Source organism: Meleagris gallopavo, chromosome 1 (assembly GCF_000146605.3).
Source record: "Meleagris gallopavo isolate NT-WF06-2002-E0010 breed Aviagen turkey brand Nicholas breeding stock chromosome 1, Turkey_5.1, whole genome shotgun sequence".
NCBI classification, from domain to species: Eukaryota; Metazoa; Chordata; class Aves; order Galliformes; family Phasianidae; genus Meleagris; species Meleagris gallopavo.
In genome coordinates, this window is record NC_015011.2 from 44179784 (window position 1) to 44195243 (window position 15460).

A 15460-nucleotide genomic window follows, 5' to 3' on the forward strand; every position below is an offset into this window, starting at 1 on the left:
CCAAATGACAGCACAGTTAAGCCAACTTTATCCTGTACAGTATTATGACATACTGCAAGACTGCTAGAGGCAAAAGCAAATGGAAAAACCAGCCTCTAATCACAGAATATATTTGTACAGATTTTTCTCATTTGGTGACAGTGCTGCAGACTTAAGAGACTGGCAAGGTCCTGAAGCAATACACTGGCATACACAACCACCAAAAAAACTGACATCATTCATGCAGCATGCTATTTTCTCAACTTTATAAATAATTACTCAATTACTATAACCAGAGCCACTCTTCTAACAGCTGACATGAGTTTTCCTACTAGGTATATAAAATCCTAATTACTTATCTTTTTCTTTTTTTTAAATTATTTTTTTAATATTATGTACTGTGAGTTGATGAACAGCTTACTAAGATTTCTTTTTCCAATTATTCATAACCTCACATAAAAGATGGCTTTGCACATCTTCAGTGCTTAAGAGAATTAAGAGTGCAACTTTCTAAATATACCATAATACAAACAATTGTCTCAATATACCACCATTTATCGTGGGGCTAATAGAGACAGCAAACATAAGGACAAAAGATTTAACTGCTCTGTACATTCTGAAAGTATGCAGAAACAGGCTATTGTTTCTGTTCTAGTTCCACAGCATATTGAGAGCAAAAATTCTTCTAACAAACTGTAAAACTTTTTTTTTTTTTTAAAAGGACTACTCAAAAAATGTACAAGTAGCTGGACGAGTGTCTGACTCTCAGTCTCAAAAAATCCTGAATGCAAAAACATGGACTACATAGCAATGCACAGGTGCAACTGCAATGCAGAAAGTGTGTTTTTTCTCTCTCCTGCAGCATTTTGCACTTGAATACTATGTTCTTCCTTTACATTTGAATGCTATTACTGATAAATATTTTTCTTCTAAAAACATTAAGCAAGGAATCAATTTCTACGCTGTTAAATTTGAGGAAAGGGTCAAAGTATCCTTTCTTCTGTTAGAATCAGTAGCAAAAATAGAACCTTAAGATCCATTTATAAAGGAACACTGCTATTTCTCACTCCACAAATCTATGCAGTTTTCAGCCAGTCTACTGAAATTCAACACAATTCAAATTTAGCACAATTCATTTATCCCTGGAAGGGAACACCTCTCCTACGAGGAGAGACTGAGAGAGCTGGGGTTCTTCAGCCTGGAGAAGAGAAGGCTCTGAGATGATCTGATGGCAGCCTTTCAGTATCTAAAGGGGAGCTACAGGAAAGAAGGGACAGACTCTTTAGCAGGGTCTGTGGAGACAGAACAAGGGGAAACGATTCACGCTCAGGGAGGGTAGATTTAGATATAAGGTAAAAATCTTTTACGGTGTGGGTGGTGAGGCACTGGAACAGGCTGTCCAGTTATGTGGTCGATGCCTCATCCCTGGAGACCTTCAAGGTGAGGCTGGATAAGGCCCTGGGCAACCTGATCTGATTGTGGATGTACCTGTTTATTGCAGGGGTGTTGGACTAGATGGCCTTCAGAGATCTCGTCCAACTCTAAGGATCCTATTATTCTAAGAAAGCATTCAGAAATGATGTAAGAAATGAAATTAATCAGTCAATTAAATAACAAAAGATTTTTCTTTATTTTCCTCAGATCAAGAACTCAAAATATTCTCAGGAATATCATCGTATCAGGAAGCCCACATGCAGCTGCATACTCAGAATACCAATGACCACAGACATTTCTTAGTCCCTCCCTCCACTCCCAGCATAACAAAATTTATCAGTTTTTATGGTGGGCTGCTAGGCAAAAATGAACATACAATTGTAATCAATGAAATATCAGTATTACTAAAAAGGCAAAGATTTAACCTCTATTTTGGGACTGGGGGTCACAGTTTCCCAGCACATCTATTTTCATCAATCAACAGAGCAAGGACTTCACTGCCAGTTCAAGAAAGTTATCACCAACCTCCACAGCAGCTACAGCCACTGAAATAAAAATATGTAATGAATTTTCCAAGACCAGAAACCAGAAGTGCTAGCAGCTAGTTTTGCTTTTATTTCCTTCAGTGCAGTGAAATCTTATACACATTTTTCAAGTAATATTTGTAGTGTTTTTGAAATAATGGAATTAGCTACCTAGATCAAAAAGCATTTTTTTTTTTCCCACACAATCAAAGATTTGGCATTTTGAACCATTTCCTCACCAAAATAATTTTAAAAAGAATCTTTATTCCATGGATGCACATTTCAGACTACTGATAAGATGAATAAAAATTGGCTTTAAACAAACAATACAAGAAAGTTTGTGATTTATTTCACACCTCAGATGTCAGTGAAGCAGTTTATGGTGAAAGGCTGAAACTATTTAGCACTAATACAGCATTCATAAAGTGCATTCCAGGAGTTTCCATTCACAACTAATGAAAATGAAACAGGTAAGTGTGATAAAAAATCTGAAGATAAATAAAATACGGATGCGAGATATTACCTCATTTTAGTTAAGTGTATAAATACACAAGAATTCTTCTCTTGTAGGTTTTTTTTGTCATTAATTCAAAGTACTCATGAAAAAGTGAACTTGGAGCACAGGGAAGAATAAATAATAAGAAAAAAGCCAATCTTCTGAGTTTGTGTGTCTGCCTTTATCACCTAACAAGATACCACGTTAGCCTCTTAACATAGACCCTGCTGATACCTGGGATCTAGTGGCTATTTGACTCAGTGGTAGGTGCCGGGAGGTAACAGATGTAATAAAGCAAACTCTGCTCCTTTTACTCTTTAATCTTCCTGATTATTAAGAGTAGTTTTCTATATGTTTTGATCAATTTCTCTAACAGATCAGTAGGACAAAGCACCCCAAAGAAAAAGATAAGCTGATGAAGCATGCAAAGCAAGGGAAATGGAACTGGAAAAAAATGGAGAAACAGATCACTATAAAAATCAAGGTTGGAGCCTTGATGGCACAAGTCAAAATTCTGAGAGGTAAAAGCATCTTTTTCTTCAAATGCAACTCTTCCTGCAAAACTCTCACTTCTAAATTGCAAGAGTCTCAAGAAATACCAAAAGAAGAACCAGCAAACCAAAGGAAGTTACAGCAAAAACAGTAACGTATTTAATGTTAACATGAGCAGTCTAACAGAGTAACTTTCTATTGTTAACCCCTATCATCAAACATTCGTGTCAAGATAAAGCAGCAACTATCAGCGGAAGGTCGCATAGAAAATTCAATTATTCAAAATAAACTGAAATCAGGAACTGAAAATCTGACTTTCCTGGATGTAACAGAGAGTCTGGAATGCAGGGTAGGAAGCTGCATTCAAATTCTAACTTTTTCTGCTGTGTACCAGTAATCCAAGTGAGATCTGATTTGTAGATGGCTGAATACATCTAATACGATACCAAATTACTTCTAAAGGGAACTCAGAAAGGAAGGAACTTAAAAGAGGAGCCGAGTTATTGATGAGAAAAAGCAAAAAAGCAGATATTCCATCCTTATAAAATGGGTATCACAAAATGAAGCAACTTTTCTAAGGAAACAGCATTTGCAAGGGGAATGCCAGGACTTTTAGGATTATAGAGGCTCCTAAGAGAAGGGCAAAAAGGTATTTTCTGCTGTTACCTGACAGTAATCCCTATTCCTAAAAAAATCTACTAAAAGGAAAGTTCCAGAAGTCCCGGATGAAATTATTTTTCTTATAGCAGTAACCGTTTTTGACAGGGGAAGAAATGAAAGTCAGCTAATCAAAAAGATCAAAAGGAGCCCCATCACTTTCATCAATGCCATACAAGCCATTTAGAATCTGGATTTGCATTTTTTGAAGTGGGATTTCCAAAGAATCAAGTTTTATGCGAGCCTCAAAGTAGGAGCCTACAAACATAACAGCACATTTTCTTGTGTAATGTTGCATAAGATCAGACAGTTTCCAAGTGCAACTGAGAACGGATAATACAATGACCATGTTAAAGGAAGTAAACATCTCGATGGTACTCAGCTTCACTTTATTTTTTTCCTCTCTACCTACTGGTAGGTTATCACGCAGACTCATGGAAGAGGTGAGCAGGAGATCTATATCATCTCAGAATGCATAGAGAAGGAAATTAGACAAAATCCAGTAAATAAGGCAGAAAGGATTATACAGCTGACAGCCGGAGAAGCAGGAAGAATTTTTGCTCACTGACGCCTTACCCAAGAGGCACTGTTCCAGAGAGATCCACAGCACCCTGCCAAGTAGTAAGAGATGCTGGGGTGAATGCTCAAGCTCTGCAGTGCTTCCTGCAGTTTTTTTCTGCTCCCAAAACTAATGAGAGGAGAAAATACTGTACTGCCTCTAACTTAAAGCCTGAATCAGTACTGCTATCCAGCCTACTGTTCAAGAACTTGAATGGAGGCTCATTATGCCCTATTTACAACACATTGGAATGGGAACCTCTGAACCATGTTCTAACTTGAAGCCTACAAAGAGAAAACTATAGCACTGTATCTGCTTAAAGGTAAATTTATTTTGTGTGTTTCTCTGAAGCAGGTACATTTCCCTAACCAGGACCAAAAGCCAACTCAGTTATTCAAGCTGTATCAGTCAAGACTTGTGCAGCAGTCATAATCCTGGTAGAAGTGTAGGCTCACCAAAACCTTATTTTTCAACTACATGCATTCTTTTTTCTGAAAGTAATCAGTACAACTCACACCTAACTATAAGATTACTTTACAGCCTTTCTGTTTCTCTTTTGAGCTAAAAGCATTACATCTGCAGCTAATCCTCCCAGGGGAAAATTATACCCTAGAGCAACGTGGTAGGAGCAGTCTGATCTGGAACAAACTCCTGCCACTAATGTGACAGTCAGATGGATAAGAACTGTTTCACAGGATAAAATATCTGGGAAACAGGCTGGTGAACAGTGGGTTATGGCCTTCTGCCAGTTCACATAGGAAGACAGCTTTCAGACTTTGGATTTCTGGGAAAGTAAAACAGATGTTTCAATTTGCACAGACTGTATCTCCCTATTTTTTACCCAGTACTGGACTTAATGAAGAATTCACTATCCAATGCATGGGCACAGGGCCTCCAATGAACACTTGCTGTTGGAAATCAAATTCCCCACATAATATATATTTGCAACTACTGTCAGTATGGTTACTGAAAGGGGGAAGCAACTGTCCTATGGACCACTAGTAGTCTATAGGTTACTTGCAATACATTTTTTATCTAGACAACAAAATGAGATTCTGGCATGTTCTCTTCCAAATACTCTTGACAGGAGAATCTGTCTGCTATCCTGCAACTTTTTGATTTTACTCTAGCTCAGAATTATTTAACAATTACAGAGAAAACAGTAATATGGTGGACACTAAAGATCAAAATGTATATTCTGACATGCAAAAAACATCCCAAGAACACTAGGACACAGACTCGGTAATCAGCACCTATTAAAGAATGTTTTTAGCAAGCATTTATTATTATTATTAATATTATTTTTAATGGGTTGCTGATTTGCAGAATTTTAAGGAAGTTGTGCATAAAATCTTGATATATAAAGTTCTTAAATATAGAAAAAGATTTTTTTCCAGAGTTTCAGCTTTACCTGATTAGTTTCCTTAAAAACAAAACAAAAAACCGAACAAAAGAAAACAAACAAAGCAGGACTTCTGCCAATTCAGTAGAAACAAACATATAAGAAATTATATTAAAAAATATTACAAATACAGTAATTATTAGCCAAAATAAGCACCAGGATATAGTCATATTGAGACAGGTACATTCATTCTAACACAGAAGAACAAAGAATATTGGTTTGTTGAGTTTAGCCAACTCTGTGTATATATATATATATATATATACATACATACACACACATACACACACACATATATGTATATATACACATATATATATATTTTTTTGCAGTGGATTTAATATATGATTAATGACTTCAGCAGACTACAGCAAATAAAAAACTATCACACATACTAATTTACTCTAGCCCCTGTGTGCAACATAGTGTGTATGTATATATATGTATACACATATACGGAATATAAAGGGAATACAGCCTCAAGCTACCAAATCATGTTCTAAAAATGACAGATTTCCACACACTAACAAAATAAAATTGAAATAACAGACACTTACTTCTGAGCAAAGACCATTTCTTTATATAATGACATTACCAGTACTGAACTAGCCAGCTCCATGATACAAACCACTCAAGGCAGGCAGGCAATATTTGGACTAAGAAGGAAACCTATTATTTGGTTCCCTTGAAGACCAAGGAAGCAATTGTTGCTATTTGATGGGCAGCAGAGCCAGGAAAAACTGTGGATTCTGCAGTATTTAAAAGAGGCTGCATCTTTCCCAGCAGTGTATAGATTAGTAGTCTATCCTGATTCAGAAGGTTTTTTTTCCCTCAGAAATGAGCAGAAAATTATCATCTGAGATTCTCATCCATCAAAACTGACTGAAAAAAGCCCACGGGAAAAATTGGATGAGGGAATGACAGGTAGACGATATAATCACTTAAGGCTTTTTTGCTTAAGAAACCAGATAAATTGCACTGAAATGATCACGATTAGAAAGGCTTTTTAATCAAGGATATAAAGATTGTTGCAGCTCCTTTTCTGTGGCATGTACAAACAGGTTTAAAACTGCACCTACCATGCTACAGACCACTTCAAAAGTGTAAACTTACGTCAGCTAAAAATATCCACCAGTGACAGCATTCCTAAAATTCAGAAGTGAATTTTAGTGAAGAAGTGAATTCATTATCTTGAAACCTTATTTTAAAACCTGCTAAATTAACACCGAAGTAATTTGGGGGAAACATTAAAACTCTCACAGAACATACAGGAATAGCTGCCAAAAAACAAATGCTCTCATTGACTGGGTCAATTAATTGAAAAAAAATAATGTTCAGGAACTACAAACAAGCACTTGGAATGTGGAGAAAAATGAGAATATCAGCACTGAATAAACCAAACTGAAATAAAAACTTCCGAAAGCCACTGGAAGAGTAATATTGGAACTTCTTCACACCTTTAGGAATCCACTAAAAAGCCACTTTTATTTGATATCTCTTGAAAAAATTACGCACGGATGTCCTAAATTTCTATGACTTCTCCTGAGTTCTTTTATAGTTTCTTTTAGAGATACATTAATCCTAATTTAAATGAGAACCCTTTGGTGGCTCTTTCTCCGTAAGTCTCAGCATTTTTCCTTTCAGTTAATTAATTTCATGATCTGTCATTAACTTTCTTATTTCTTTCCTGATCTAAAAATGTGTATTTCAGATGAAATGCAGAGGAAATAGATATTAAGCAAAAAAAGTAAATAAACTCGTCTGAAAATTTCTTCAGTTTTGAGTTTATCCAGAATACGCTCTGATATACAAGCTTTAAAGATTTTTTTAAAGCCTCCTGCATAGATAAACATACCTAAATTAGATCTCCCACGTAAAAGGTCCAGCTTTTAACAGTATTTAGATTAAACCTGAGACTAATAATTAAAAAAAAAAATCAGGAATTTCTAAGAAAAAAAAAAATTATATAAATAATTAATACAAATAATTTGTAAGTTCCTGGAATCAGACCAGCATTACATGCTTGGAGTCCTGGAATTCCAAGCACAGCAGAATGCCTCACCAATCAAAATTTTTTGGCATTTTCACCCTACTGTAACTTACACAGGTCTGCTTTCCTAGTCCTATACTTCATATCATGCTTTGAAAGAACATCTAAAAATCTTACAAACTATTCGTATCAGTATACATGCTGTTATGGAGAAACTGCAAAATTTTGCATGCTTCTGTAACAAAGGGACCATTATCACTTTTATACATTCGAGAAACAGGGAAGCATTTTGTTTTTCTTTGCCAAGGGAAATGACAAAGCAAGCACAAGGGTGGCTAGTATTCATAATGAGACTCATAAATAAAGGAAATTATGTGCACAGTTATTTGTAAGGTACTTTTTCCTCCTTTTGTTTACCATCATGTAAAGTTCCGTTCATTAAAAAACAGGAAGAGAGAGAAAGGCTCAAGCAGTCTGGACCTCTGCTTCTGCAACATTCATTTTAGAAAGATTACACAACAGTTTTAAGAAAAAAAAAAAATATCTGAACACCATTCCTTCTTCAACATACTTAATGAATTGTATAGAATGTGCAGATATTCTAAAAACTACATACAATAAATTCTACCTAGATTCAAGTTTCAAAACATATTTAACTTGCAAAATAAGCAGCTCATAAACAATGCAAGCAAGACAACTGTCTTATTTGTGTGTGACAAATGGAGCTAGACATTTAAGCACTATTATATTAATCCTCTCCACACTAAGTATGTCAAAATGTTTAAGGATGTTTGAGAAGACAACCAGTTACAAAGAACGAGAACAACTCCATTCTCTCTTGTCAATTTAAACAATCCTTATATGAAAAGTAAATTACCTCCATTGAGATTCGTCTGTGTATTCGGTTTCTGAGACAAACACCCGTGGGAGACTGAACTTCATCAGATGATGTTCCAGAAGCTTGGTCACTTTCACCATCTGACCCCATTTTCAGATTTTCATGAACAATATCTTAAAGATAGTTAAAAAAACAAACAAACAAACAAACAGTCAATCAGTTTTCCGCTAAATGATCTCTCTTGTCCAAGAAGAAAACAACTGTGCAATGATTTTTATTTCAAAGGCTCACCACAGTAACAATAGTAATACAGTAATACACTTTTCATGGCTCAGGGATCCCAAAATGAAAAAGGAATACTTCATAAAATTCACACACAAACTTTAACGTTACTTTTCTTAGCTTTCAGAAGAACAGAATTTTTCAAAACAAAAGACTGTCAAATTCCTATTTTAATTCCTACAAGCCATCTTCCCATCAGGATTTCAGCTCCTGACTTTCCTCATTATCTCCTCCTTCTATTATTGGATTAGAAAAACTTGTGTTTGCAATAGGAAGCTGAGATTCACTAGAAAATATATAAAATATGAAAATATTTAAGATTTTCAGACTACTTGCCTTGCAAGCGCCTAATAGAAAACTTTAAATAAATCAACACACAAAACAACTGAAAAGTATAGGTATCATTTTCAGATGTGCTAGATGTGGAAACTCCAGCTATAGAAAACACACTCATGTGGAGGAATAGGATGTATTCTGACTGCCTGAACAAACGTCTATAATGTGTAAGTAGATTCAGAAAAGGACCTGAGATTCAGAAGCCTTTCAGTGAAATTTATGTTTTTATGGGAGAAGCTTAGGTAAGTCCTGTTGAGTTACATGCTGTTGTAGGATCATTATGAAAACTGTAATTAGCACTTTTAATATAATCCTGTAGATTCATCCACAGGAAACAGTTCACGTGTCATGTATGTATCAAACACATCACTTATCTTTACTGCCACAGTATCTGCCACACTTTGCAAGACTATTACTGTAAAAAATGAGAAGAACTGAAGTGGCATCATTAACAGCATAAAGAAACAAATGACATGCAAAAGTACACGCAGTGTGAAATTGGTCATACAAGCAAGTTACTCTGAGTAATGTTCCATTCTCACCTCTAAAATATTTGAGCTCCAAATTGCTACATAGAATCATAGAATGTCTTGGGTTGGAAGGGATCTTAAAGATCGTCTAGTTCCAACTCCCTATTGCGGGCAAGGTTGCAGAATAAATACATGCACGAATCTAAGAGGTGACAAAAGACATGAACTTCCTGGGGTAGGGAACCTGCTTTGGCAGGGAGGCTGGACTCGATGATCTCTGGAAGTCCCTTCCAACACCTACGATTCTGTGATTCTGTGATTCCCTGACCTTTTTTGCTCCTATTACTAAGCATTATCTTGGACAGTGTAAAAGAGAATCTGACAAACAAACTCAACTCTGAAAAAAAACTTACATAAACAAAACACACTAAGTTCAATATACCTCAAAATATTTAGCATTTGCTCAGAACTACAGCAATTTAAACAAAAACAAACAAATACCACACAGCACAAACTGAAAGGGGGGAGGGGGAAGGGGAAAGGAGGAGAGAGGGTGAGAGGGAGAGAGAGAGAGAATGTGCATGTTTTATCACTATCAACAAGAAAGAAAACTGGCTTTTCAAGAAAAAAAAGAGCCCTTCAAGCCAAAGTTTGGATATCAATACATCTTCTAAAACATTTGTCCTGTTTAGCTCATGCAGGATCACAAACTTCAAAGCACTGAATTCTTTCTTAGTACTATGAATTTCTTTTTACAGAAAGCATAAAGGATATAAAAAGAGTAACTACTCATAAGGTACTTCCACTTATTTTAACTTAATTTGTGTTTAATTACAATTCTTTAAGTACAAATCCCATATACAAAGCACAATTTTCAGCAGCAGCGTGGGTCTAAATTGGATTTTGATTAAAGTTCACAGTGTATCAGAATTTTCTCAGGAAGACATGCTCAGATCTTGAACAAGAGAGAAAATAAATAAGCTGCATTCCTCGAAGCTTGGTTTTGAACCAAAGGTTCGAAGCAGAACCTTTGCTCTACCAAAGGTTCTTCTACCTCTAGAAGTACTACCAAAGTACTTCTAGAGACATGTTAGTTTGAACATGAGGGAAAGACTTAGAAATTGACTCCCAAATACCAACTTTAACCTTAGGCTAACATGATAAAATATTACTCCTTTTTGTCAAATCTTTGTAAGCTTAATCTCCTTTTATGACAGGGTGACCGACATACATGACCAAGTGGATGAGATCTTTTGGATTTCAGCAAAGCCTTTGCTACTGTTTCTGACAGTATCCTTCTGGACAAATGCCTAGCATACAGCTAGACAAAAGCATAATGCAATGAGTGAACAACTGGCTGATGAGCTATGCTCAAAGGGTTCTAGTTAAAGGAAAGTTTGCAGACAATACTAAATTGTGAGGAGTTGCTGACTCCCCTAAGAAGAGATAAGGCTAAGCAATCACCAGTGGCATGAAGTTTTAACGGCAAGTGCCAGACTACATCTGGGATGAAGCACTAATGCACAGGCTGGGGAATGAGAAGCTGAAGAGCAGCCCCACAATACAAGAAGGACATAAACTATCAGAAGGTGTTCAAAGGAGGACTACGAAGATGGTGGAGGGCCCGAGAAAGCAAGAGACGTGAAGAGCAGCTGAGGTCCCCTGGTTTGCTCCCATGAGGGGAGGCCTCATGGCAGCTGCAGCTCCTCACAGGGAGCGGAGGGGCAGCGCAGAGCTCTGCATCGTGGGGACAGCAACAGATGCTAGACAAGAGACAGTTCTTTGGACAATTTCCATGAAACCAAACAACTACTGTATTTTACGCTGTGAAGCAATTACATCATTAAAAAGAAAGGAAAAAACCCTAACAGTTACATGGAAGTAATCATATGATTGACACTGTCATACTTTTAAAATACACAATGTTCCATTTGTGAAAGAGAATGTATTATGAAATTGTTTTAAAAAACTTTACACTTCAAAAAGCAGCATTCACAATTATGAAGAGTACTCTAATTGACAAAGATAACACTTCTACTTAAAAGAACACCTACCAAAAAGAATGCAGTAATACACAACTAAGAAATATTTCAAGAACAAGTAATAGAGAACCATGCATTTGGGACAGATAATAGAAATGCAAGACTCTGCTTTTTACAAATCAGTAATGAGAAGACAAAGTGAGTCTGCCTCATTTAAGCCTAAAATGTAGCATTTCAGACTTACATATGGTAACGATGACCAATCCATGTTCAAAACTATTGAGACGTGACTAATTCTGATATGTTTGGAGAAGCTACATAGCCATGATGGAAAAAATGTTCGAAGTAGATTATTTACTGGTGTTACAGAAAGTATCCTATTGTGAAACACGTGACTGAATTTCTGATATGCTGACTATCCAACTGCTCCTAGAAAGGTCTGCATATGTTTTAATTGTATTCTAAAGAGGGATACGTTAAGGTTGTTTTTTATATTTATAAAGGTTGTTTTTTATATTTCTATTCTTTATACTAGTATATTCTATATACTTTATATTCATTGTTTTAATAGCATAAGAATCAGAATGAAGCATTCTGATATTTTTATATAGGTGTGCATGACAATAATATTTGATAAGCAAAGCTGAAAATCATGCAAATACTTATTTAATTACAGTAACCTTTTCTAAGACAAGTTCATCTACATCAAAGCCAACTTGCATGGTCTTCAAAGGTCTTAATAATGTTTAATAATAATGTTTAATAATGTATTCAATTGCCATCATTTAACAACACAGCCATTCTCTTACAAAGATGTTTTAGTGTACTCTACATATCTAAGTGAATACCCAGCATGGCTGTGCTATGAAAAGGTGTAGATCACTACAATATAACAAGAAAACCATGGAAGCATATTTTAAAGAAAAGGCTATCCTCATTTCAGTTGAGGACCACCAAAAGAAACTGCATGTGGGGAATCTTTAATGCAACAAACGAAAATTCGTCTGTGTGAGCTAAAGCAATATCCACAAATTAGTCTGTAGTCAGATTCCATGATCTTTATATATTATAACTGTTAAAAAAAAAAATTGTGCACTTCCAAGATGCACTTTTCTAAAGCCTACTTTGCTAAGTGGCTAAATTTTATTATTAATTTCCCCAGTAATTCAAATTGAGGAAGGCAATATTGAGAAATTACTTCTGCTGTTAACAATATCAAACTATGAAAACACTATGAAAACATAATTCCTTTCAATTCAGATATTTATGACAAGGAAACAGATCCTCATTACTGTATTGTGACAACTGGCTAAAGCATGGGCGAGTTGCTGCTGCTGTTGAAGATGACTAGCTTGAGGCCCATGCTGGTCAGAATTGGCTTTGGGGATCCCAAGTACCTCTTCAGTATTCCCAGTAATATAAATATGGATCAAGGACACCTGAAATTGGCCCTGTATTAAGCCAGACAAGGTATGCAAACTGTTTATTAATTCTGGCTCTTTAAGGGTCTACAGCAGTTAAATATTTCTGGAGGTACAGGACTGCAGGAGCCCTACAGTTATGAGGTATTTGCAAGTGAGAAAACCTCATCTGGACCTGCATCAGTGGCATCGATAAGTCACAGTTTGCCCTGAGGGTCATCTCTATTATTGAAAAACTATAAAAATAACTGAATGTGAAACATTAAACAAAGACACAGTTCTGTCTTTACAATACCTCAAATTAACCAAAATATTTTCACATACAAAGGTCTTAAAAAATGTTTTGGCACTTTACATGTTACCACAACAGCAGGAACTCTATAGCATGTTCAGTGCTCAGAAAACAAACGAGAAATCCCTCCCAAGGCTCTCAGCAAATTCTTATAGTGATAATCTCATTCAAAAGGAAACTGTTTGAAGCTGTACTTGTGGCAGATCTAGTTTTATTCTGTGATTATTTTTTTTTAACCAAGTCATCCTTTTACTGCTACCACTTTGTGCTATTCCAAGAATCTAATAGCACATTCCCATCACCAGAATAGAAAAGAAATGAAAGAAAATAGAATGAATAAAAACACACACACTAAAGCCGCATGTAGCGTGTAGCGTGGGATATTTGACCATTTCGTTTCTGATGTCATCCCAATGGAGAACACTTCAGCATCCTGCTGAGTAATAACCATTCCCATATGCCAGGAACAAAGGGAGAAAGGATGCAAAGAAGTACCAGAGAGGATATTAGTAATTTTGCTTGCACAGACAAATGGAAAAATGCTACTAACTAACAGATAGGTTAAATTTTCATTAAATGAGATGGTAAATAAGTGAAATATCAAGCTCTGAATGACTAATCATTCTAGAGAGAAAGAGGGAAAACACGTGATGAATAAGTAGCACACTCACTAAATCTATTCTGTACACCATCAATGAAATGACAATTCTATAGGAATCTGTAGGTATTTAATATGTGGCACTACAACACTTTCTACAAATTGTGAGTATTAAACACGCGAAACTTGATCACCTTAAGAAGAAAATAAATGCCATTCTTCTGTATTACTCATGTACTAGTTTTTGTTTTGTGTTTTTTTTTTTTTTGTGAAAAATTGAGAAAACTGGAAGATCATTAAAAAACACAACATATTCAGAATACCCTCCCCCCCCAACACACTCCCCCTTGAAGTTGAAGTTTATAGTGAAAATCTGACAAGGAATAAGTTATTGACAAATCTGACCTTAAAAAAATGCTACCGCATTATTTAAAGGCAACACACAATACAAAACTATACTATGCTGCTCTTTCTGTACACATTTCACATACACCTGATTTAACAAATCGCCCATAAAAGATGAAATACTCCTTAACAGAGAGATCTTCTTTGCTTAAAAAAACAAAAAAAACCCAACAACTTTGTCTCCCTATTAAATAACTGTCAGGAAAAAAAAAAAAAGAAGAGAAAAAGTACCGTAAAGTAGCTGAGTGAAATCAGGAATTAATACTGCAGTCAAAATTTGCATGAGTGATAACAAGGAAGGGAGGATGTAAGATGTAAGTGGTTTGATGAGTATCTTGAAAACTCATAGCTTAATCTTGAACAAGATCAGTTTAAATGTCACACACTTTGAAACAAATTCATAAAATTCTAATTGAACTGACTTGCTCTCATTCAATTAATTACGCGGAATTTAAAACAACATAAAAGCAGGGTAAAATATTAACACTGACTGGAGGCAAATTAATTGATAGAGAACAAAACATATTTGTAACTCATTTGCCCCACAAATATAGCTCAAGACACCAACAAAAGACAGTTATTGTTGATTAGCCTTATTTTGTCACTGAAAAACATTTTTTTTCTTGTGTTATTGAAAGGTCTAAGTAATGCATCACATTTTTCAATTCCAGATACAGTGATTATCTTCCATTTTTATATATTCAGTTGTAGTTCTCACTAATGCTTTTAACTGAGCTGGACACAAGTTTCCTAGTAAAATATTAAGAGTACTTTGCAGCTTTTGTAACTTTTTAACTTGTCAAAAATTCATGGGTTCTTTTAATTGCTCTCTTTCTAAAATTCTTTGAGATATTCAGTACCTTAAAAGAAAGTTTTCCCAGCAACACCAGAAAAAAAAATAAAATGCATTCCCTGAGATTTATTAATTAAGCATTAGAATAACTGTGTCCCTTGCTAAGAATCAATACAGACATTATTTTTCCACAGAAGAAAAAAAAAAAAAAGAATTTAAACAAACGATGTAGTAAATTACCTAGTCTGCTCCCATTTCTGGGCATTGCCATGAAAGAGCCGAGGCTGCCCCCTATGACGCTATGTGGTCTTCGTAAAGGGGGTTTCTTGAAAGATCCCGTGTATTGGTGGAGAAATGAGTGCATACTGTGAGACGTTGGAGGCCTGCCATTCTTCACAATAGGCTCTAGAATTCACAAGGATCAAAATATTCATTCCCACAAGCAAGTAGGAGTGTCAGGAACGTGCCAGAAGGAAAAAAAAAAGAAAGAAAAAAAACAGTTACTAGACA

At 35.6% G+C, this 15460-nt stretch overlaps 1 protein-coding gene across 3 annotated transcripts in view; it reads right to left on the reverse strand.

Annotated features, from left to right (window-relative positions):
* Positions 1 to 15460, reverse strand: part of CDK17 (cyclin dependent kinase 17) — a 53460-nt gene that overhangs the window by 25095 nt on the left and 12905 nt on the right. For all 3 annotated transcript variants that reach the window (XM_010709354.3, XM_003202152.4, XM_010709358.3), the window contains 2 exons: positions 15191 to 15355; positions 8411 to 8544 (listed from right to left, as the gene is read on the reverse strand). In XM_010709354.3, coding sequence (XP_010707656.1) covers positions 8411 to 8544; positions 15191 to 15355 — 299 coding nt within the window. The remainder of the gene's footprint in view (positions 1 to 8410; positions 8545 to 15190; positions 15356 to 15460) is intronic.